At 45.5% G+C, this 24,809-nt stretch overlaps 1 protein-coding gene across 1 annotated transcript in view; it reads left to right on the top strand.

The window, feature by feature from the left end:
• Positions 1 to 20,757, top strand: part of B3GAT1 (beta-1,3-glucuronyltransferase 1) — a 28,993-nt gene extending 8,236 nt beyond the window's left edge. The window contains exons 2-4 of the mRNA XM_070952335.1: positions 784 to 1,292; positions 14,545 to 14,841; positions 20,642 to 20,757. Of these exons, the coding sequence (XP_070808436.1) occupies positions 784 to 1,292; positions 14,545 to 14,841; positions 20,642 to 20,728 (893 nt within the window). The 3' untranslated portion in view covers positions 20,729 to 20,757. The remainder of the gene's footprint in view (positions 1 to 783; positions 1,293 to 14,544; positions 14,842 to 20,641) is intronic.
• The last annotated feature ends 4,052 nt before the right edge of the window (positions 20,758 to 24,809 follow it).

Raw genomic sequence — 24,809 nt, 5'->3', positions numbered from 1 at the left:
CAGGAAGTAATGTGTTCATTACCTTCTGGGCATGCGCAGAAGGTCTGTGTGCGCATGTGACATGCGTGGCGCGTGCACTTCCAAACTGGTAAGGAAGGTAAGTAGATTTTACCCCTGATGATGATGATGATGATGATGATGATGACAATTATTTATAGAAGCGCATCAGCCTCTACAGCTTTTGCCACAAAGTCAGAAGGCAGATTGTCTTACCCCAAAGAACTGATAGTTGATACAAGGAAACGAAGGAGAACCAAGGAGTTTCAGGATTAAGGTGGCAGATTAACAGAGCTGGAAGGGACTTTGAAGGTCATCTAGTCCAATCCCCCCTGCCCAAGCAGGAGACCCTACACCATTTCTGACAGGTGGCAGTCCAGTCTCTTCTTGAAAGCCTCCAGCGATGAAGCTCCCACAACTTCCGAAGGCAACTTCTGTTCCATTGGTTGATTGTTCTCACTGTCAGAAAATTCCTTCTTATTTCTAGTTGAATCTCTCCTTGTTCAGTTTCCATCCATTATTCCTTGTCTGGCCTTCAGGTGCCTTGGAAAATAGGTTTGAGTCTTATTATCAAATGCAGAATTGAGAGTGACTTAGGACATAGGGGAAGACGGTGTGCAATCAAATATGATCTGCCCGCTTTCCATCCGGTACGCTTATGGCTTCTGCTCTTCTGCTTTCTTTTCCTCCTTTTGACCCTTTTCCTCCTTCCTGACTCCTGCCAAGAGGAGATGTTTACCTGTTTGCTACTTCAACTCTTCTTCTCTTGTTCCTTCTCTACTGCAGAGGATGGTGGGGACACCCGTCGTGACTTCTCTCAAGGCTCGGACTCTAAGGAGTACTGCTTATCTGACCGTGACATTGTGGAGGTGGTTAGGACAGAATACGTCTACACCCGCCCACCTCCTTGGTCGGACGCCTTGCCCACTATCCACGTGGTCACTCCTACTTACAGCCGGCCAGTCCAAAAGGCGGAGCTGACACGGTTGTCCAATACTTTTTTGCACGTTCCAAACTTGCATTGGATCTTGGTGGAAGATTCTCAACGTCGGACTGCTTTGGTCACTCGGCTTTTGCGAGATACCGGGCTGAACTACACCCATCTCAACGTGGAGACCCCACGCAACTACAAGCTGAGAGGGGACATGCGGGACCCCCGGATTCCTCGGGGAACCATGCAAAGGAACCTGGCTCTACGGTGGCTGAGGGAGACATTTAATAGAAATAGCAGCCAACCAGGGATTGTATATTTTGCGGATGATGATAACACCTATAGCCTGGAACTTTTTGAGGAGGTAAGATGCTCGCGGGCCACTCAGCCAACTGGGTTAAGTTGCTAATGCTGGCCTGCGGCGGATCATGCTTCCCTCTGTTAGGAAGCCTTGGTGGACCTTCTCCACCAATATTGAGATGGTGCAGAAGAGATTGAAGGTAAGTGGAAACACCGCGCTCAATTCCGGGTAGTTTTTTTTTTTATGTAGGTTATTTGTACAGATGAAGGTTTGACTTTAATCTTGACTTTAAGAGCCGTGGTGGCGCAGTGGTTACAGTGCAGGACTGCAGGCTACGTCTGCTGCCTGCAATTGGGCAGTTCGAATCTCACCAAGCTCAAGGTTGACTCAGCCTTCCGCGGTCGGTAAAATGAGGACCCAGATTGTTGGGGGCAATATGTGGACTCTGTAAACTGCTTAGAGACGGCTGTAAAAGCACTGTGAAGCGGTATATAAATCTAAATCCCTTTCCTTCCTTCCTTCCTTCCTTCCTTCCTTCCTTCCTTCCTTCCTTCCTTCCTTCCTTCCCTCCCTCCCTCCCTCCCTCCCTCCCTCCCTCCTTCCTTCCTTCCTTCCTTCCTTCCTTCCTTCCTTCCTTCCTTCCTTTCCTCCCAGTGGTTAGAATGCAATATTGCAAGCTAACTCTGCCAGCGGTTTGATCCTCATTGGCTCAAGGTTGACTCAGCCTTCCATTCTTCCGAGGTGGGTAAAATGAGGACCCAGATTGTTGGGGGCAATATGTGGACTCTGTAAACCGCTTAGAGAGGGCTGTAAAAGCACTGTGAAGCCGTATATAAATCTAAATCCCCTTCTTTCTTTCCTTCTTTCCTTCCTTCCTTCCTTCCTTCCTTCCTTCCTTCCCTCCCTCCCTCCCTCCCTCCCTCCCTCCTTCCTTCCTTCCTTCCTTCCTTCCTTCCTTCCTTCCTTCCTTCCTTCCTTCTTTCCTTTCCTCCCAGTGGTTAGAATGCAATATTGCAAGCTAACTCTGCCAGCGGTTTGATCCTCATTGATTCAAGGTTGACTCAGCCTTCCATCCTTCCGAGGTGGATAAAATGAGGACCCAGATTGTTGGGGACAAGAGGCTGACTCTATAAACTGCTTAGAGAGGGCTGTGAAGCTCTGTGAAGCTGTATATAAGTCTAAATGCTATTGCTATTGCTATTAATCTACAGAAATTGCCTCATCCTCCATTCCCTTCTGAAATTCTGAGGTTCTTCAAGTCCATTTATGGTGGGTGAGAGCAGTGGTCATTTAAACCCATTTCCCATCATAGCTAGATGCCTTAAAGACGTTGCAGATGGATTGAGACAAGGATAGTTTCTCAGTCTTTTTGACCCCTCCCCATCAGACAATGATTGTTTACTGTTTCTGTACCAAAGGGGGAGGATGGAAGAAAGATGGAAGAGATGAGATGAGATGAAGCTCTCTTATTTCACAAGCCATACCATTGTACCTTGTCAAATTGTATTTTGGGATTTTGAAAATTGAAGTCCAGCAGATATGAATGCAGCAATTACTGCTCCGATATTAATGATCGTGGCATTCAGGAGTGGCTGGTTTCTCCTCAATAGATCTTTTCGAACCAAGCACCTCCGCATTTGGGGCAAAGAAAATATGTGATCGGCAAGCTAGTTTACGTCTTATGAAGAACGGCTGCAAGATTTGAGTTTGGCTAGTTCTAAAGAAAAGAAGGACTAGGGGTGACATGATAACAGTATTCCAGTATTTGAGGAGTTGCCACAAAGAAGAGGGGAGTTAAATTATTCTCCAAAGCACCAGAGGGCAGGACAAGAAGCAATGGTTGGAAACTAATCAAAGAGAGAAGCAACCTAGAACTAAGGAGAAACTTCCTAACAGTGAGGACAATTAATCAGTGGAATAGCTTGCCTCCAGAAATTGTGGAGGCTCCATCACTGTAGGTTTTTAAAAAGAGACTAGAATAAACAGTCTTTTCTATTAATTCTTATTCTATTCTATTCTATTCTATTCTATTCTATTCTATTCTATTCTATTCTATTCTATTCTATTCTATTCTATTCCTATTTCTATTGTTTCTTATTCTATTCTACTCTATTCTGTTTCTTATTCTTATTCTACTCTATTCTATCCTACTATACCCTACCCTACCCTACCCTACCTTACCTTACCCTGTACTGTTCTGTTCTGTTCTGTTCTGTTCTGTTCTGTTCTGTTCTGTTCTGTTCTACTCTACTCTACTCTACTCTACTCTTTCCTAATTCTATTCTATTCTATTCTATTCTATTCTATTCTATTCTATTCTATTCTATTCTATTCTATTCTATTCTATTCTATTCTATTCTATTCTATTCTTCCCTTAAACCTTAAAGAAGGTTTGGAAGTAAATGATGATACTACAGGGAATGAAAGAGAGAAGGAAGTTGTTGTTTTTTAGGAAGGACTCACAGGTGGCACTGAGAAAATAGTCCAAGCAGCAAAGGAGGAAAAAAAAAATCTGATTTATAGGGGTGTGTATTCCACATGCTAGATTTGAAGGAATCTTTTAACAGGTTTCAATCTCTGCTAAGGATGTGCCGAGTGCTTTAAAAAAAAGAACAACTCCATTTAGCTGTCTGCAACAGTCGGGTGGAATTCATTTTTGACATGCTTTTTTTTCTATAGATAATAATTTCATAACTGTCTATATTTATAATGCCTCATTACATATCGTGCTGTCCCCATTATCGTCTCCTAATTGACAAACTGTTCCTATAAATTGTCCATGGATTATTATTTTTTTTAAAATTGCAAATCACCCTGCTTTCCTTCATTTAAAGGGTTGAATTGTGAATTCCCCTGATGTAGACTGTTTTTTTTAAAATACAACTGTCACTACTGATGCAGAATTTCTAGGGTGTATACATAGTCCTTGCTTAACGACCAGTCGCTTAACAAACATTCCTAGTTAGGACGGACCTCACCAGGACTACTTAACACCCGATTTCGAAGTTCTAGCAGTGGCTTACACACAAACCCACATACGCACTTAACACAAACACACATACACACAAATTGCAATCTTGAGTGTTTGGCAGCTGGCTCAAATTTAGGGATCATTGGCAGAATCCTGTGGTCACATGAATTTTTAGTATTTTTTTACCCGTTTCCAAGCGTTTTCAACAAAAAATGCCCACTGGGTAAAATGGGTTCATTTAATGTCTATAGTGTTTGCTTCATGACTGCCTCATTCATTCAATGACCACGACGGCGGCTTAATGACTACTGCAAAAGAGGTTATCAATCAGGCATGGTGAGGTGGTGACCTGTTTAACAACCTCCAAGATTTACAGCTGTCATTCCAAGTCATAAATCAGGGACTACCTATACCCATGATGCCGAACCTATGACACGTGGAGCCATATCTGCGGGCACCCGAGCAGTTGCCCTAGCTCAGCTCCAGCGCGCATGCCCACTCACCGGGCAGCTGATTTCTCAGCTGGCCCCGCAGACACCCCCCCTCCCCTCCTAGAGTCTCCACGCGGCCCGTTTTGGATGCTAGGTAAGTACAGGGCTCGTGCAGAGGCTCCGGGAGGGCGTTTTTTCAGCCTCCAGAGTGCCTCCGGAGGGGTGGGGGAGGCTGTTTTCACCCTCCTCAGGCTCCAGGAAAGCATCTGGAGCCTGGGGAGGGCAAAAAATGTGCCTACCGGAAGTCTAGAGACAGGCTGTTTCCAGCCTCCGGAGGCTTCAGGGTGGCCTGCTAGGCCCAAAATGGAGTGCGGGGGAGGGGTCGTGCATGCATGCACAGGGGAGTCACACGCGCCTAAGAAGGGGTGCAGGGTGCAGGGGGGCATTAAATTATGGGTGTGGACACACGCACGCGTGACCCCCCCCCCGTGCTTCCCCCACTTTTGGCACGCGACGGCAAAAAGGTTTGGCACTGACCTATACCTTTTTTGTTTCCAGATTATTTTTTGGGGAGGTGTCTGTGTGGCAGATCAAATTTTGATCAAAGGTCATCAGATTTTGTTGCGTGTCTGTATTTCCCGCCTATAAACATCCACCCAGAGTTCCTTCCAGGGGGATGTGATCCGATCAAGGTGAAAACGTCCGCACTTCCTTTCTAAATAGAAGTTGATTCCAGAATTCAGAATCACAGAATAACAGAGTTGGAAGGGACCTTGGAGGTCTTCTAGTCCAACCCACTGCTTACACAGGAGACCTTATTGGAGGCTAAACCATACGAAGAATGGTATACCGCATTGGATAAATCATTATTCATGAGCTGCTAGTTCGCACTCAGAGAAACCCAGCGAGGTTGGGAGTGAGCCCGAAGGTCTGTAAGGCAAGACCACTACGCATCCAGGGGTGAAATCCAGCAGGTTCTAACAGGTTCTGGAGAACCGGTAGCGGAAATTTTGAGTAGTTTAGAGAACCGGCAAATACCACCTCTGGCTGGTCCCAGAGTGGGGGGGGGATGGAGATTTTGCTAGATCCTTCCCCCAGGAGTGGAGAGGGAATGGGGATTTTGCAGTATCCTTTTCCCAGGAGTGGGGAGGGAATGGAGATTTTGCAGTATCCTTCCCCCAGGAGCGGGGAGGGAATGGGGATTTTGCAGTATCCTTTTCCCAGGAGTGGGGAGGAAATGGAGATTTTGCAATATCCTTCCCCCAGGACCGGAGAGGGAATGGAGATGTTACAGTATCCTTCCCCTGCCACGCCCACCAAGCCAAGCCCACAGAACCGGTAGTAAAAAAATGTGGATTTCACCACTGTACTTTCCCCATACACATAGTTCTTGACCTACGACAACAATCGAGCCCAAAATTTCCACTGCTATGCCAGTTAAGTGAGTTTCAGCCCATTTTACAACCTTTCTTGCTACAGTTGTTAAGTTGGTAACACGGTTGTTCAGCGAATCCGGTTTGCCCACCGATTTGGCATGTCAGGAGGTCGCAAAAGGGGATCACGGCACACGCACACACACACACACACACACACACACACACACACACACACACACACCGGGATTCTGCAATTGTCATAAATACGAACCAGTTGCTGAGCATCCAAATTTCGATTCTGTGACGGCTGCCATGGTCGTAAGTGTGAAAATGGTCACGAGTCAGCTTTCTTCAGTGCCGTTCTAACTTCCAAAATGTCACTAAGGAAAAAGACAAATAGGAAAAGTTTTATAACTAGTTTTTTCCACTCAGTCTCATTAAGTTCGCATAAATCCACAAATCCAAAATTTACAAGTATTCAATCAGGCTTTCCTGTTCTTATTTTCTTGCTCCCCCAAGTAATTTTGTTCCTTCATTCAATTCATTTCTTCTGCTTGGGTCAATCCACTTTCTTCGCTGCTAAACAGCTGAGGGTAGAGAGCTGACACACTCTCCCCGCTCTCCCCTCTTCTCTTTGCTCCCTTCACTTTCCTTCAAGTTGTTTCCCGGGGTTTATGCAAAGGAAACTTCAAATCAGAAAACAAAAAGAGAAGAGAAGTCGACTTTCTCACCCACATCTGTTGCCTCTCCGCTGTGACCGCCCCGGCTTTGTCAATGGCCGCTTTCTAGATCGTCTGGTTGAAGGGCTGCTTCTGACTAACCAGGGAATTGTGATTTCCCTGCGTTAGCCAGTCTGTGCCCTTCTTGCTCACCGTCCCTCCGAGACAGTTTTCGGTCAATAAAGACCCCAAACGACTTCGATATCAACGTTTTCTCGGGAGCATCCGAGAAAAGCTTTGTGCCGTCGGGCGCTGGCCACGCCTCCTCCAAAAAGGTCGCTAAGGGAATCGTAAGTCGAGGACTACCTACAGCACCCCCATAAGAGAGACTGTAGTTTGGCACAAAACAAATGGGGGGGGTGCCTAGATCTTGGTTGTAACTTCTGTATGGGGGAAAAAAAACAAGCTTTTTTTCTGGCTGCATGCAGAAATGAGCTTGCTTCAAGAGGGCTTAATGGGGAAAGGACGTGAGATAAAAGCAGGGAGACAGGAATAGAAATAAAGGAATCTTTTATCGATACTCAGAATTCAAATACTATAATTCAAATTCAATTCCATTCAATTCAAACCTTTATTGTCAATGCACAATATGTGTACAATGAGATTGGATGAGCCTCCTGTCAGGGTTCCGAAGGATGCCCTAATTAAATCATGAGCCTCGAGCTGAGCTTCAAAAGAAATCCAATTATTTATTAGAAGCTTCATGTCGGCACGTTCCCAAGTGAAGCCAGCTCTGACCCTACGTAATTTACATCCCAATCATGACCCTGTTTCCCCCCTCCACCCCCCCCAGGGTGTGTCATCAATCACATTCGCCAACGGAGCAATTTCGCGGGTTGTAGAGACCACTCCCCTCCGGCCGCTGTGGGTAACCCTGGGATACAGCCTTGAGAGAGATAAGTCTGGAATGTACATCTGTCTTTGGCCCCCACTTGCTTATGGCAACTCGAGAGCAGCCAAAGAATCTTTGCGAGTTGACATCCTCCTTAGTGCAGCCCCCCCCAACACAAAATACATCAAAATGACTCATAAGTGAAAGAAGGAAAAAAACACTAACCCAATAGATCATACTAACAGACACACAATCCTTTATAATATATGTGCGTATTATTACGTATTGTATTAACATAATTGTACGGCCTTAAAAATTGCCTAAACGTGAGTTTGTGTTTCTGTTTGGGCTTTTCTTTTTTTAAAAAAAAGTCTTCTGGGAGGCCCATGAAATGGCACCCACCCCTTCCCTTCCAATAACGGCTTATTTGCATATTACCGCTATTAAAGAACACTAACTCTGATTCACTGCCAGCAGCGTGCAGTGGTTTTTATAGACCAGAGCGCATGACGCATTCCTTTCCCCTCAGGATTTTTATAAATTAAGTCATTTTCAACCACGCTGTAAAGTTAATTAATTTAAATGCAGGCAAATGAAATGTTGCCTGTTGTCGAAGTGTGGCGTCCAGGCTGAATCTTTTCCTTCTATTTTATTCTTTTCAAAAAAGATTTGCCCCCAAACAGCAATCTGAAAACGAGAAAAAAGGATCTGAGACGGAGAACAGTTTGAAATCGGCAAGGAAACAGGTTTAACGACTCGAAATAGGACTATTCATTAACCGTACACAAAAATGTGAGAGATAAAAATACAAAGTATAAATTTCAAAATCTAAAATATTATAAACCAGAGGCCCCTAATTTTTTGGGCACCAGGGACCGGTTCCGTGGAGAATGGTTTTTCCGTGGACTGGAAGGCGCCTGGTTTCGTGTGCTGCTTGCATCCTGCGGGTGGAGCTTCGCTTGTTTGCGTGACTCTGTTTCTGACATGCCGCGAATCAGTGTCAATCCACCAACTGGGGGGTTGGGGGACCCCTGTTATAAACCTATGCCTCGATTACAGATATATATATTTTTGGTTCATTTGTCACAGCCAGGAAATCAACAAAATCTCCATTACAGGCTCTGTTTTGGCCCTCTTACACTATAAGTTGGATAGTTTGTTTTTTTGGGGCCCATCAGCGGTGAGTTGCTCCCGGTTCGCACCGGTTTGCAAGAACTGGTAGTAAAAATTTGTAGTAGTTCCGAGAACCAGTAATAACATTGGCTGGCCATGCCCCTGAACTGGTCCCCGGCCTGGTCACCGCTCGCTTACCCCGCCCACCTCATCAGAGACTTTTTTTTTTAACTTTTAAAAGCATTTTTTCTACAACCTCTTCGGCCAAAAAAATGCTTTTAAAAGTAAAAAAAGAGAAGCCTCTGATGATCCCGCGGCTCACCTGGGAATGTCAGAAGTTTTTCAAAGCATTTTTTCTACAACCTCTTCAGCCGAAGAGGTGGTAAAAAAAATGCTTTGAAAAGCCTCTGACGATCCCAGCTGAGTTGCCTGATCGGCAGAGGCTTTTCAAAGCATTGTTTTCTGCAACCTCTTAAGGTTGTAGAAAAAATGCTTTTAAAAGTTAAAAAAAAAAGTTGGCCACGCCCACCCAGTCACATTACCCTCCCACCAAGCCATGCCCACAAAATAAGCCACGCCCACAGAACCAGTAGTAAAAGAAATTAGAACACACCCCTGGACCCCACAATTCGGGAATGGTGTATTTTGCCTAACTTATAGAGGGCATCAGAAGGGCGCGATGGCTCAGTGGTTAAAGGCGCTGAGCGTGTCAGCTGGAAAGTTGACAGCCTGGGTGTCAGGGTTTCAAGTAATACACCCATAACACAATGAACTCCGAGGCAGGTAGATTCCTGAAAGAAGAGTTTTATTGGATATATCATATTGGCACAGACTGGTGAAAACCGACTCTAAGGTTTCCCATGGTTTTCACCTAATTAAAAGTAAAGGTTTTCCCCTCTTCCCAAACAGTCACATCATCCAATCAGGGTGCTATCCAGTTGCTGGGTAACACCACTCCTCCTCTCTTCAGCCACCTGTTGGAATGTCCTTGGTTCCCAAGGGAAAGTATTTTGTTGTGGTTCTTTGGATGCTTAGCGACCTATATTCCAGCCGCGATTGCGGTCATAACTTGAGGATTTCCTGTATATGCACCAAAGACAAATTCCTTGTGTGTCCAACCACACTTCCGTCGCACGCTTAAGACGTTCCTATTCCAGCAAGCCGGCCTGACCTAAACTTTTCCTCTTTTAAATGGGAATTTTAAATTTGGTTTTAAATTATTGGGGTTTTAAAATGGTTCAGCCAAATTTATTTAATTTGTTTTATCTCTATTTTAAATTTTGTATTTATATGTTTTATTTTATGGCTGTTCACCGCCCTGAGTCCTTCGGGAGTAGGGCGGTATACAAATTTAATAAAAACAAAACAAAAACAAACAAACACTTGGCCATGAAAGAATTCTATTCTATATTTAATATTCCCCCTTTTGCCACATGAACAATTGCAATTTGGGAGAAATTTCTAGAACGGCCTGGAAGCTGTTCTGAAGAATTGCAAGGAAGCACAAGCTGCGCAGTCTTCTTTAAGATGGCATTAGGGACAGAGGGGATCCTGCAATCTGAAGCATGTTGACACCAATATAAAGACTGAGCTTTTGATATATTACTACAGCACTATCCACTGCCTTTGACAGAGCTTAAATGTTATTGGCAGAAGCCGTTCACTCTTAGTACCTGGTTGCCCAAAGTCAGATTTAACAATGATAGATGGAACAGGAATCCTATGCAGGTGTCAATGTACACACCAGAGTTGTTCTACATGCAGTCAGTCTTCCAAGGTAGCAACACTGGGATCAGATGCTCACTGTTGTGAGGTCCAAGAATAGACCAGGTAGACATCATCTCCACTTTCTCATGGTCTTCAGCAAATTCCTGGAAAAATATCCTGGGAGCCTTGTTTAATTGTTGACAGGGTCTTGCTTTGCCAGTTCATTTTAAGAACAGTTGCTGGAACTGGGCTAGTCTAGTTTAATGAGAAGAAGGATTAGGGGTGACATGATAGCCGTCTTCCAATATCTCAGGGGCTGCCACAAAGAAGAGGGAGTCAAGCTCTTCTCCAAAGCACCTGAAGGCAAGACAAGAAGCAATGGGTGGAAACTCATCAAGGAGAGAAGCAACTTAGAACTAAGGAGAAATTTCCTGACAGTTAGAACAATTAATCAGTGGAACAACTTGCCTTCAGAAGTTGTGAATGCTCCAACACTGGAAGTTTTTAAGAAGAGATTGGACAACCATTTGTCTGAAGTGGTTTAGAGTTTCCTGCCTAAGCAGGGAGTTGGATTAGAACTATATAGTTGGACTATAGAAACAGACTGAACTGGGAGCAACTCACCACTGTGTCTTAGGCAGAAAAGTCTCCTGGATGACTGGGCCAATGAGCAGAAGACGGTGAGTTCTAGTCCTGCCTTAGGCACGAAAGCTGGCTGGGTGGCTTTGGGCCAATCACTAGGAGAAGGTGAGTTCTAGTCCCGCCTTACACGCGAATGCAGGCTGCTGTCGGGTGACTTTATTCATCTCTGTCCTTCTGCCCCCCTGTGAGTAGCGAGCGCTCTTAGTAAGTGCGTTTATGCAAGAGGGCAAGTACTACAAGCTCATTTGGTTTCCCTTGTAATAATTAATAATGCTGAGAGACAGGTGAAGAGGGAAGGTGAGCAGAGAAGACGCAGTACCAGCAAAAGCTTCTGTGAGAAAGAGCAAGCTTAACAATCAGCTCCTTCTAGCAATTCTGAATGAGAGTTTCTGTTGAAGGGGTGTAGAGTAGCTGAGTGCTATTCCTCTAACAGCCCCCTGGAGCTCTTTCTTTCTTTCTTTCTTTCTTTCTTTCTTTCTTTCTTTCTTTCTTTCTTTCTTTCTTTCTTTCTTTCTTTCTTTCTTTCCTTCCTTCCTTCCTTCCTTCCTTCTTTCCTTCCTTTCTTCCTTCCCTTTCCTTCCGTTGGAAGAAATATCCATCTGATTCTTTCCAAGTCGAGAAGAAGACACTGGAAACATGGAGGCTGACTGGAAAGATGGTTTAATGATGAAGCAGAACCGCCAAGCACATGGTTCTCTGGCACAGCTGAACTCATGGGGTTGAGAGCGAGGGGGTATTTATACTTTCTCTTGGGCTTTGCACTTGAGCTTCCTGTTCCTGTGCAAGAGCATGTATTCTATTGGCTGTCATCAGACTCCATGGGGCCATGTGGGGTCATGTTTGTCTGAGTCAAGTTTGGTTGAAGTTTGCTGGGTGATGCAATGCCCTTAGGAGATCGTGCAATGCAGTGACCTCTGCTGCTAGATAATCCTATAACGTCCTGGAGGGTCATGTCTTAATCCCATCATCCTGGAGCTGAAGGTCTTTTGTCTTGTAGATAGGCTGGCCCAGTCCTGCTGGGGCTATTAGCAAAAGTGGAGGCTGCTTTTCAAGAGCCTATTTCTCCTTTAGAGAAATATAATATTCTGCCCTTTTAATATTTCTCAAAATATTTCATTCTTCTAGGAGGGGTGTAGCCTTCCTTCCTTCCTTCCTTCTTCCCTCCCTCCCTCCCTCCCTCCCTCCCTCCTTCCTTCCTTCCTTCCTTCCTTCCTTCCTTCCTTCCTTCCTTCCTTCCCTCCTGTTTCAGCATGGGAACTAATTCAAGGAGTTACTCATGCCTTTCTTTGGCTAATACACTAGCCTTTCATTCATGTGAAAGTGACTTTCATCATGCCAGCTCCTTCAATTTTTGACCATTACCACCACAATATAGTGAGATAGTTGTATTGGCCAAAAGGAAGATTTTGTGGCTGAAGATGGATTAGAACATGGGTACTCCCAGTAGTGAAATCCAAATTTTTTTACTATCAGTTCTGTGGCCGTGGCTTGGTGGGTGTGGTGTGGCTTGGTGGGCATGGCTTGGGGAAGGATACTGCAAAATCTCCATTTCCACCCCACTCTGGGGCCAGCCAGAGGTGGCATTTGCCGGTTCTCCAAACTACTCAAAATTTCCCCTACCGGTTCTCCAAAATACTCAAAATTTCTGCTACCGGTTCTCCAGAACCTGTCAGAACCTACTGGATTTCACCCCTGGGTTCTCCCCAGTCCTAATTCAGCAGCTTCACTGCTACACTGCGCTGACTCAGAAATGCACCTTTGTATAGTCTCTATTTGAAGGGGGATGTGGTGGCTCAGATGCTAAGGCATTGAGCTTATCGATCAGAAAGGTCGGCAGTTCAGCGGTTCGAATCCCTAGCGCTGCGTAATGGGGTGAGCTCCTGTTACTTGTCCCAGCTTCTGCCAACTTAGCAGTTCGAAAGCACGTAAAAAATGCAAGTAGAAAAATAGGGACCACCTTTGGTGGGAAGGGAACAGCGTTCCGTGCGCCTTTGGCGTTGAGTCGTGCCAGCCACATGACCATGGAGACGTCTTCGGACAGAGCTGGCTCTTCGGCTTAGAAACGGAGATGAGCACTGCCCCCTAGAGTCAGGAACGGCTAGCATATATGTGTGAGGGGAACCTTTACCTTTACCTTTTATAGTCTCTTTTGACCGGTTCGCTCGGACAGAGAGGGCCTCCTCAAGGTGCCGTCGGCCAGACAGTGCCGGCTGGTGACCCCCAGCACCTGCCCTCTGGAATGACCTGCCCCCTGAGATACGCACGATATCAGACCTCCGGACTTTTCGTCAGGCCCTGAAAACACACTTATTCCATCTAGCCGGGCTGGCTTGATCCCATCCTCTCAGTTTTTAATTGAATTCGGTTTTAATTGGGTTGTTTTAAATTTTTAGGCCAAAATTATTGTTTTTTAAACTGTTTTTTAAAATTTTATATGCTATGTTTTATCTTGGCTGTACACCGCCCTGAGTCCCGCAGGAGAAGGGCAGTATAGAAATAAAATAAAATAAAATAAATAAATAAATAAAAATAAAAAAAATGAAGGGAAAAAAGACTTTCTCTACAGATAAACAAATATCCTCCACTTGAGGTCTTCGAGAAAGGTTGATCGGTCACCCATCAGAGATACTTGAATAGATCCTGCCTTGGGCAGAGATTGCCACTAGATCAGCAGTTCTCAAACATCTTTTAGTCTTGGGACCCTTTTATGTTCTTTAAAAATGATCGAAGACTTTGGTTCGTGTGAGTTAAACCCAGTGGTGAAATCCTCCGCGGATTGCCACCGGATTGCTGCCCGTGCTTGCACAATGCACGCGCAGTGCGTGTCAAATGCATCCTTCGTGTAGAAAAAAGAGGCTTAACAAGGTAAGTAGAACAGCGAGGGGGAGAAAACAGCTGTGCCGCGCAATTTACTTATGCTAGAAAGCAGGATTTCCTGCTTTCTAGCCAATATAAGTTCTGCGGAACAGCTGATCGTCGGAAATACTGGTTCTGACGAACTGGTAGCTTTTTTTTTACTACTGGTTTGCCCAAACTGGTACGAACCAGTAGCATTTCACCCCGGTTAAATCTAACCGTATTTACGGTATTAGAAATTAAAGCCAAGAAATTTTTAAGTTATGGATTTGACACCGCAGACCCCCGAGAAGAGTCTCAGGGATCCTCAGACACCCCTTGTGAACCACTACACAACTCTACTTCCAACTCTAATATTCTGGGACAGTAAACTCAAGGGATGTGATTGTTCTTCTTACCCAAGGTATGCGCGAGTATCTAAGGTGGCTTCAGCTAAGTTTCCTCATCCTGGTGCCCAGCAAGTCCAACTATTATGTTGCCTGGGGATAATGGGATTTAGAACCCTCTTGAAAAAAAATCACCTTGGAGAAGAGCTTGTGCTCAGCTGTCAGAAAGATCAGAGAGATAATATTCCTCGGTTGCCCAACTGTGGTCATAATGGCATCCTCTTCCATCGAGCCAATCCAAGGGATGTCCGGTCATTGTGTGGTTCTCCTCTTGTTTTCCAGATGCGGACCACCCGCAGAGTATCCGTCTGGCCGGTGGCCTTTGTGGGAGGCTTGCGGTATGAGTCCCCCAAAGTCAACGCTGCCGGGAAGGTGTATGGATGGAAGACCGTCTTTGATCCCCACCGGCCATTTGCGATCGACATGGCAGGCTTTGCTGTCAACCTCAGGCTAATCCTTCAGCGACCTCAGGCTTACTTCAAACTGCGAGGGGTCAAGGGGGGCTATCAGGAGAGCAGCCTGCTCCGGGAGCTGGTGACCTTGAATGACCTCGAGCCCAAAGCTGCCAATTGCACTAAGGTACAGCCGGAGGCGGGTGTCACATACTGTAACAACCGGTTCGCCCAGAACCAAAAATGTGAGCACGAAATATGCATGCGGCAACAAAAAACCGATGGCAAATGGGAGGGCCCAGCTGCTGGTCGGAACTACAGGTTCGTGCAAACCGGTGCAAACCGGCAGCAGCCCACTATAGGTACGGCTGCCTTTGGTATCCCAAGCAGAGAAGTGGTTTATACAGATGCTGGTTTCTCTGGAGAACACCAGCTGGAGAACCACAAATCTCCAGTGTGGTGGGTTTCAATTTTTTTTACTACCGGTTCTGTGGGCGTGGCTTGGTGGGCATGGCATGGCTTGGTGGGCGTGGCAGGGGAAGGATGCTGTAAAATCCCCATTCTCTCCCCACTCCAGAGGAAGGTTACTGCAAAATCCCCATTTCCTCCCGATCAGCTGGGACTCGGGAGGCAGAGACTAGATGAGGGCGGGGCCACTCAGAATTTTTACTACCGGTTCTCCGAACTACTCAAAATTTCCGCTACCGGTTCTCCAGAACTGGTCAGAACCAGCTGAAACCCACCTCTCCTCCAGACCCAGCCTGAAGAAGCTTGACTTGAAGGCCTTTTGGGTAAAGCAAATTCTGAGTCTCCATAGAATAGTGATGGCTAACCTTTTCCAGACCGAGTGCCCAAAGCACACGCACATGTGCGCAGATGTGTGCACGCGCGCCCGAATCCCCAAAATGCAATGCGTGCGTGGCCATGCCCATCCACCCCACTCCCCATGCATGCATCCCGGCCCCCACACATGCACGGCAGAGACCCGATGACCAGCTGGCTGGCGGGAGGCACACACGCATGCGCAGCGGAGCTAAACTGGGGCAACGGCTCATGTGCCCACAGAGAGGGTGCCGCGTGCCATAGGTTCGCCATCATGGCCATAGAAGATAATCTTTGTAGTAGGATCCATCAATGGGACCAAAGGTTTATTTTTTTAAGCTTTCAGGCTCATCATCAGGGAACTTCTCTCCAATGGACTTCAGCATGAGCCCACGAGCTTGGAAGAATAAACCCTTGGTCCCCGTTACTAACCCAGATTGGATCCTGCAACATTATTCTGAGACACACAGATTTGCCTTCGTTCGTGAGAATCTTTGTAGCTCTGAGTAGAATCTGAGTAGCCACACTACCTTGGTTTGGTTGCTTCTTCAGCGTGTTCACGTCCTCCTGGGCAAACCCAAGTGAAGTGTGGCATCTCCAAGGCACAAAAGCAAAGGGATTGGTGGAGCTACTCCATTTTGCATCAATGTCATGAGTGCCTTTTCAACACGGGTCGAATTTTGCATCCATGTGTTAATTGCGATTTTAAAACAATGCTCTTTCTATTCAGGAGCAATTCGCAACGATTTATTTGATCTCATTTCACAATGAAACACTAAATTAGAGACCCCCTGGAACTAGAACTAGTAGAAACTACATTTTTAAGCGCTCTTGACTATATCATCTTGGACAATCTGCATTTACATCCTGACTGTCGGGCTCCATCTTTTAAAGCCTCCTCAGCACGCCATTTTGGATCCTACGGCAGTGTTTCTCAACCTTGGTGACTTCAAGATGGGTGGACTTCGATTCCCAGCATTCCCCTGCCAGCAAAACTCCACCCATCTTAAAGTCCACCCATCTTGAAATCGCTGAGGTTGAGAAACACTGCTCTAAGGAATACACTTAGTGGTGGCACAGTGGTTAGAGTGTAGTACTGCGGGCTACTTCTGCTGACTGCCGCCTGACTGCAGTTCGGCAGTTTGATACTGAATAGGTCAAGGTTGACTCAGCCTTCCATCTTTCCGAGGTGGGTAAAATGAGGACCCAGATTGTTGGGGGCAAGAGGCTGATTCTGTAAACCGCTTAGAGAGGGCTGTGTATATAAGTCTAAGTCCTATTGTTATCTTCCTTCCTTCCTTCCCTCCCTCCCTCTCCTTCCTTCCTTCCTTATTTCCTTCCTTATTTCCTTCCTTCCTTCCTTTCCTTCCTTTCTTCCAACCTGAGTAGTTAGAATGCAGTATTGCAGGCTAACTCTGCCCACATCCAGGAGTTCATTCCTGACCGGCTCAAGGTTGATTCAGCCTTCCATCCTTCTGAGGTCGGTAAAATGAGGACCCAGATTGTTGGGGGCAAGATGCTGATTCTGTAAACCGTTCAGAGAGGGCTGTGTAGCAGTATATAAGTCTAAGTCCTATTCATTCTTCCTTCCTTCCTTCCTTCCTTCCTTCCTTCCTTCCTTCCTTCCTTCCTTCCTTCCTTCCTTCCTTTCCCTTCCCTTCCCTTCCTTTCCTTTCCTTCCTTTCTTCCTTCCATCCTGAGTAGTTAGAATGCGGTATTGCAGGCTAACTCTGCCCAAGGTCGACTCAGCATTCCATCCTTCCGAGGTCGGTAAAATGAGGACCCGGATTGTTGGGGGCAAGATGCTTAGAGAGGGCCGTGAAGCCTTATGAAGCGGTATATAAGTCTAAGTGCTATTGTTAGTAGTTTTCTTATTTTCAAGGGCCAAAGATATTCTAGGCTCCCATGAATGGGGAGGGCGACTTCCGAAGCTTTTCCCTGGCTGGTATTTCACTTCTCCATAAAGCGAGACTGCCTGCCTGCCTTTCTACAGCTGCCTGTGCGCCTATAATCCTCTTATGGATTAACTCCTTGGGTTGCCACTTGGAACTGGAGAAGTGGGGGTGGGAACCGAAGCTCAAATACCGAAAATTGAGGAACAGCGGGACTCTGCTTGAGAGGCTAATGAGAAGCGCTGTTTTTCATGCCTTGGAAGAAGAATCGATTGCTTCCAACCAGGCAAAAACCCCAACCCGGGTCTCTCGACATGAAACGGGGGGTCTCGATAGCATGCTGTTCATTGCTATGGCAACCAGACCCATGGCAAGGTAAGGAGATTCACAAGGAAGAGCTAAAAAGATATTGGAGACATTTGGTGGATCATCCAAGATGACTTGTAGGTCATCTAGTCTGACCCACCCCCCCTGCCGCCCAAGGAGGAGACCCTACACCAGAGGTGTCAAACTCAAATTTCATTGAGGGCCGCAATAAGGTTGTGTTTGACCTCATGTGGGGGCTGGGAGGGGCATGGTCAAGGTGGGCGTGGCCAGCTTGATGTCACTCATGTCAGGGGGCACCTGTGGTGGCCAAGTGCTAAGACAGGATTTCCCTCAGACCTTCCCTCACTCTCATTATAATCTGTCTTCCTTTCTTCCTTCCTACCTTCCTTCCTTTTCCTTCCCTCTCCATTCTCCTTCCTTCCCCTCTTTCCTTTATTTTTCCTTCCTTGGCTCTCTTCCCATCTTTCCTTCTTTTTCTTTGTTTTTCCTTCTTTCCTTTTCTCCTTTCCTGTCCCTTCTTGCATGCTCAAATGCAAAAGGCGGAAACATTTCTCCTTTTCTTTTGTTGTTTATTTTCTTTTGCTAGCCCTCTGCCAGCTAAAATGGAGCCCGGAGTGGGGGGCTATGCCCGGCTCCTCCTGGCCCCATTTTTGCTGGCAGAGACACCATGGGCCGGTCCTTTGCTGTTTCCAGGGAAGCCCCAAGGGCCAGATCTTTGTGTTTTGACACCTCTGCCCTACACAATTTCCGACAAATGGCTGTCCGGTCTCTTCTTGAAAGCATCCAGCGAGTTTGATTCCATTTTTTTTCTTTTCTTAAAAAACCGAGATCATTTTGGTTGCCGCCCCCCCCCCCCGATTTCAACAGCCCAAAACAGATTTAGACATGACAGCCCGTTGGAGAGCTGACAATTATCCTCCTTCTGTTTTAATAACTAAGATAATGGTTCTGACGGTTCCCGTAATTGGAGAGGCAGCATGCGATGCCGGAGACTCGTAGGTGTTGAGTGTAATTAAAATAGCAGTAGGGATTAATCAGATTCATGTGATCTGCCAAACCACAAGTGCTTCAAGTGTAAGAGACGTCGGTGAGAATTGGCCCGGTCCATTTTTTAGGTCTTTTCGTAGCTGAGGTTGCATGGCTGGCTGGGGAATTCTGGGAGTTGAAGTCCGCAAGTCTTAAAAAGTTTGCCAGAGGTTGTAAGCACTGGAAGCTGTGAGAATCATGCTTAGGAGATGCATCGGCTTTCTTGCTTCACAAGTTACAAATCATTATATATTCAACCCTGAGCTACAAATATTCTCTTCTACCAGGATGAAAGCAAACCAGGGATGAGCAAGGAAATGCCCGCATTGCTATGTTTTCAGAAATGCATAGTCACAATTCGTAATTATAAACTCAGGTGATATGTTGAAAGGAAACCAAGGGTAGCTAAGTGCTTTTCTTGGGAGATGTGTTTGGAAACCACGTTTGAAGCACGTCTGAATGGGGCTGAAGAAGCCACTGGAAAGATTTGCTAGTCTCCTGGCAACAGGAATACAGTAGTGGCCAAAATGGTGGAAACCTTTTGGGAAAAGTGTATTTTTGAGGTTTGATGGCTAATAACACCACATTTTTTTTGGGAGTTTCAAGATAATCCTATTCCACTGCTGGAATGGCCTGGGAATAGCCCAGACCTTCATCCAATTGAAAAATCTATGGAGCTGACTAAAGAAACTTGTTAGTCAGAGCGACCCAGCAATAAAACCCAGTTAATAGAAGCAATCATTCCATCTTGGTTTCACATGATAACAGCTGCAGAACTAAAAGACTTGGTTCACTCCATGGGAAGACGTTGTAAGGCCGTAATTCATACTAAAGGTTACCCAACTAAGTATTAACTGACATGGTGATCATTTTTGTATATCTCATTTTTGCTATGGTGATCATTTTTTTATTTCTCGTTTTCTCTATGTGTTTCACTTTTCTTCTCTGTATTGTAACTGTTATTCTAACAGCAAATCCTTCATAAAAGTTATTGCATTACATTTTTGATTAAATTATCTTTCCATTGATATATAATTTTATGGTACTACTCCAAAAACAAGTGGTGTTATGAGCTAGTTTTAGAAAATACACTTTTCCCAAAAGGTTTCTACAATTTTGGCCACTACTGTATTGTTTTTTTTTACCCTGGTAATCTTCCACCAGCGATTTCCACTACCGGTTTGGGCGAATACACCTCTGGTTCCATCACTATTTTTATCTCTGGAATCCCATCTTATTTTTCTCCGATCTGTTATAACAACTGGAGATACCCCAGGGGTGAAATGCTCCTGGTTCAGACCGGATCACCTGATCCGGTAGCGATGGAGGCGGGTGGTTCGGAGAACCGGTAGCAAAAATCCCTGCCCCTCCCCCATTTCCCAGCTGAGCCGTGCAATCATCAGAGGCTTTTTAAATTATTTTTAAAAGTATTTTTTCTACAACCTCTTTGGCCAAAAAAATGCTCTGAAAAGTTAAAAAAAAAAAAGCCTCTGATGATCGTGAGGCTCAGCTGGGATCATCAGAAGCTTTTAAAAGCACTTTTTCTACAACCTCTTCGACTGAAGAGGTTATAGAAAAAATGTTTTTAAAAGGAAAAAAAAGCCTCTGCTGATCAGGCAAGTCAGCTGGGATCGTCAGAGGCTTTAAAAGCATTTTTTTTACAACCTTTAAAAGTTTTAAAAGTAAAAAAAAAAAAAAAAAGTTGGCCACACCCACTCAGTCATATTACCACCACCACCACCAAGCCATGCCCACAGAACCGGTAGTAACAAATTTTACATTTCACCACTGAGATACCCCATCTGTCTTTGGAGAACATAGCTAGCGATGCCCTTAAGTTTAATAATGTAACGTATAGTATGTTGCATGTTAAGAAGACTGAGGAACTGATCCTCCTAATCCTTCTTCTTTGATCCCCAGATTCTCGTCTGGCACACAAGGACCGAAAAACCCGTGCTGGTGAATGAGGGAAAGAAAGGCTTCACAGATCCCAACGTGGAAATCTGACATCATGCTGCAAAGCCGGGAACAGATGCCAACAGGTACCGACCCGGTGCATGAGTAAATCGCAGCGCTCTGGCATGTTGGCATTTGGCACTATGGAGGTGCCTCTTCAAAATGGGACTTACTTAAGAGGGGAGAATGTGAATTTGAGCCAAACTTGTGGCAGCTGCTCAAAACAGTAAACCCCAGTCTCTCTTTCTTCTGAAAGCTTGATGCATGATGCTAACATGCATGATGCATCAACATAACAGGCCTGTGCAACTGGGAGGGAGAGGAATGCCATGTTTAGCTCTGTTCCAAGGCACCTGAAGGGCCAGACAAGGAATCATGGATGGAAACTGATCAAGGAGAGATAAAAATTAAGCATTCTACTGCTGAACTGCAGCTAAAGCGCGACACTAAAACCCACTTTTTTCCCTCCCTATTTGCAGTTTGTTCCTACTCCAGGCACCAAGCACCCCGATTCCAGACTCAAACCGGGCCCCTGGTCAACCAGAGGAAAACCACCAAGTCGAGTTGCTCCATATACCAGAGACCAGCTTGGGTTCTTGAGCAGAGGAAGAAAAGAAAAAAAAAAAAGATCAATAAATTAATAAATCAGTATTTAAAAAACAACAACAGCTCACTTATGCCTGACCTCCTGGAAACGATCGAATAAAATGAAATGAAACTATAAGAGATTAAAAAGCGAGAGCGATGGAGATGTGGGATCCCACCCCGGGGCCGTCGGTAAAATGTGAGCAATGCAAAAATCAGCAAAGAGGCCAAAAAGTCCGTTTTATCGATTAGTCGGATTCCTCAATCGTATATCTGCCATGGATATTAGAACAGGAGAATTAGAAGGGATACAGGTGATAAAACATCCCAGGACAATCTTTCTGACTGGGGAATTCTGGGAATTCAAGTTCACTCTTCTAAAAAAAATGTGTCTAGCCTAATGTTTCCCAACTTTTAAGATGTGTAAACTTCAACTCCCAGAATTCCCCGGCTGACTGGGGAATTCTGGGAGTTGAAGTCCACGCAGCTCCAAATTGCCAAGGTTTAGAAACAGTGCCCTAGACTGAATCATCGTCTTTTAATGACTCCATAATCCCTTGCGGGGTGGAGTCTGGGCAACTGAATGGAGCTGAGTGGTTACTGGCTGGATGCCCTTCCTGTCGCCAATGCAGAGTTTTTTTTTTTTCCCTAGCAGATACATTCTCATTGTGCCCAGAGAGAGAAATACCTGCCTCTACCTAGGATCGAAGATGCGTTTAAAACTATATCAGCTTATATTTGAAAAGCGGGCTTGAAATTTAAGAGAATTCCCTCCCCCCCTCAGCTTATTCTGAGCGAAAGACAAAAGTGATGCATGGAAAAAGAGGATACAGAAGATGGGGAATAGCAGAACAGGATGCCCTGCTATATACCCTGAGCTATTCACAAGATCTATTTTTTCCTGGTACATGCTGAAATTATGTGGATATAAAGATTGGGGGGGGGGAAGGGATTCGGGGTGGGCTTCAAATATTTTAGCAAGGGGTTCTCTGCCCGGTTGCTTGGGTGGGCGTGGCCATGGTGGGCGTGGCCTAGTTGGCCTCCTGAACCATGGTAGGCGGAGCACTTTTGCCCTCCCCGGGCTCCGGAGCAGTGGTGAAATCCAATATTTTTTTACTATTTTTTACTATTCTGTGGGCATGGCTTGGTGGGCATGGTGGGTGTGGCAGGGGAAGGATACTGCAAAATCTCCATTGCCTCCCCACTCAGGCCAGTTAGAGGTGGTATTTGTCCGTTCTCCAAACTATTCAAAATTTCCGCTACCGGTTCTCTGAACTACTCAAAATTTCCGCTACCGGTTCTCTGAACTACTCAAAATTTCCGCTACCGGTTCTCCAGAACCTGCTGGATTTCACCCCTGCTCTGGAGGCTTTCGTCTAGCCTCCGGGAAGGCAAAAACGGCCTCCCCAGGCTCCGGAGGCCCTCCGGAGGCCCTAAAGGGGTTTCTGGGCTTCCTGAACTTCCGGTAGACCCGTTTTTCGCCCTCCCCAAACCTCCATGCGTGCTCTGAACTTACCTCATCCAAAACGGGCCGTGTGGGGACTCCTGGGAGGAGTGAGGTGGGGTGGGCGGGGCCAGCCAGGAGTGGGATTTGGGGGTTTTCCGAACTGCACAGAATCTTAGCTAGAGGTTCTCCCGAACCCCTGCGAATCCCCAGTAACCCCCCGGGGGGGGTTGCATAATGAGGGATATGCATGAGCTTGCCGGTAAGAATGGTGGTAACCATCTTTGGATTTTACCCTGATGAATGATGGTCAAAACTTCAGCGACGCAAAAAAGGAATTGAATGAAATTATGCCTCCTGTGTGATTTTAAAAAAAGCCACACATGAAGAGGGGAGAGGCTTAAAGAAAGTCAGTTCTGACTCTTGCAGATTCTGATCTCTTGCCGAACAGATCAAATACGAAACCATTTCTGATAGCGAGATGTCTTCTTTAAAAGAGGCCTCGCGATACAGGTAGTCCTTGATTTACGACCACAGCTGAGCCCAAAATTTCCGTTGCTAAGCGAGACAAGTTGCTCAGTGAATTTTGCCTCGTTTTGGGACCTTTGTTGGCACAGTTATTAAGTGAATGGTTGCGGTGGATAAAAGTTAACAACCTGGTTGATAGGGGAACCCGGCTTCCCCACTGATCTTGCTTGTCAGATGGTCGCAAAAGTGGAACATACGACCTCGGGACACTGTAACCGTCATAAATGTGTGTCAGTTGCCAAGGGAGTGAATTTTGAACACGTGACTGTGGGGATGCGGCAAAGGCCGCGTGACAGTCGTAAGTCACTTTTTTCAAGTGCCGTGCCGTGGTTAACGTCAAATGGTCACGAAATGAATTTTTGTAAGCCGAGGACTCCCTGTACTGGATCCTGATTTTTTTTTAATCTCCATCTCAGTCTCCGACATGCTATTAGTTGGCTTTCCTTTAAATCAGAGGTGAAATGCTCCTGGTTCGGACTGGATCGCCCGATCCAGTAGCAATGGAGGCGGGTGGTTCGGAGAACTGGTAGCAAAAATCCCTGCCCCTCCTCCCCCATGCCCAGCTGAGCCACACAATAATCAGAGGCTTTTTTTTTTTTACTTTTAAAAGCATTTTTTCTACAACCTCTTTGGCCGAAAAAATGCTTTTAAAAGTAAAAAAAAAAAGCCTCCGATGATCGCGCGGCTCAGCTGGGATTGTCAAAGGCTTTTAAAAGAAAAAAAAAACCCTTTTTTTCTTTTAAATGCCTCTGACGATCCAAGCTGAGTTGCCTGATCAGCAGAGGCACTTAAAAGAAAAAAAAGCCTCTGCCAATCAGGCAACTCAGCTGGGATTGTCAGAGCCTTTTGAAAGCATTTTTTTACAACCTCTTCGCCGAAGAGGTTGTAGAAAAAATAGTTTTAAAAGTAAAAAAAAAAAAAAAAATGGCCACGCCCACCGTCACATTACCCCACGCCCACAGAACCGGTAGTAACAAATTTTAGATTTCACCACTGCTTTAAATATATACACCGTTTCCCCCCGAAAATAAGACATCCCCTGATAATAAGCCCAGTTGGGCTTTTGAGTGCATGCGCTAAAGCCCTCTCTGAAAATAAGCCTCCCCGAAAATATTTAAACGCATGCACAGCTGGTCCCCGCCATTTCCTCTGGTTAGGGTTAGGGAGACAGAGCTGGAAATCAGGTAAGACAGCAAGAGGAGCCCCACGCGCCCCAAAATAATAAGACCTCCCTGAAAATAAGGCCAAGCGCTTATTTAGAGGTTCAAAAAAAATATAAGACAGGGTCTTATTTTCGGGAAAACGTGGTACATTTAAAAAGGCAAAGCACAATTGTAGCTTTTTGGAAAGGAAAGTAATGTAAAATTGTAGAGCAAAAAAAAAGAAAAAAGAAAAAAAGAACGGAAAAAAAAAGGCTTTTTTTTTTAATCTTTAACCTGAATGACTAAGATGCATAAGGCGGTGTGGACTCAAATCGTGCTCGGGACTAATGGCAGCCCTCTCGCGATAGAGAAAACGACCATGGCGCCAATAAATAATAAGAGATAAATTTCCTTTTTTTCCCCCCCCTTTATT

This window comes from Pituophis catenifer, unplaced genomic scaffold, assembly GCF_029215685.1.
Source record: "Pituophis catenifer annectens isolate HBS135680 unplaced genomic scaffold, rPitCat1.0.hap2 SCAF_12, whole genome shotgun sequence".
Classification (NCBI taxonomy): domain Eukaryota; kingdom Metazoa; phylum Chordata; class Lepidosauria; order Squamata; family Colubridae; genus Pituophis; species Pituophis catenifer.
This window is presented reverse-complemented; position numbering and strand designations above follow the sequence as displayed.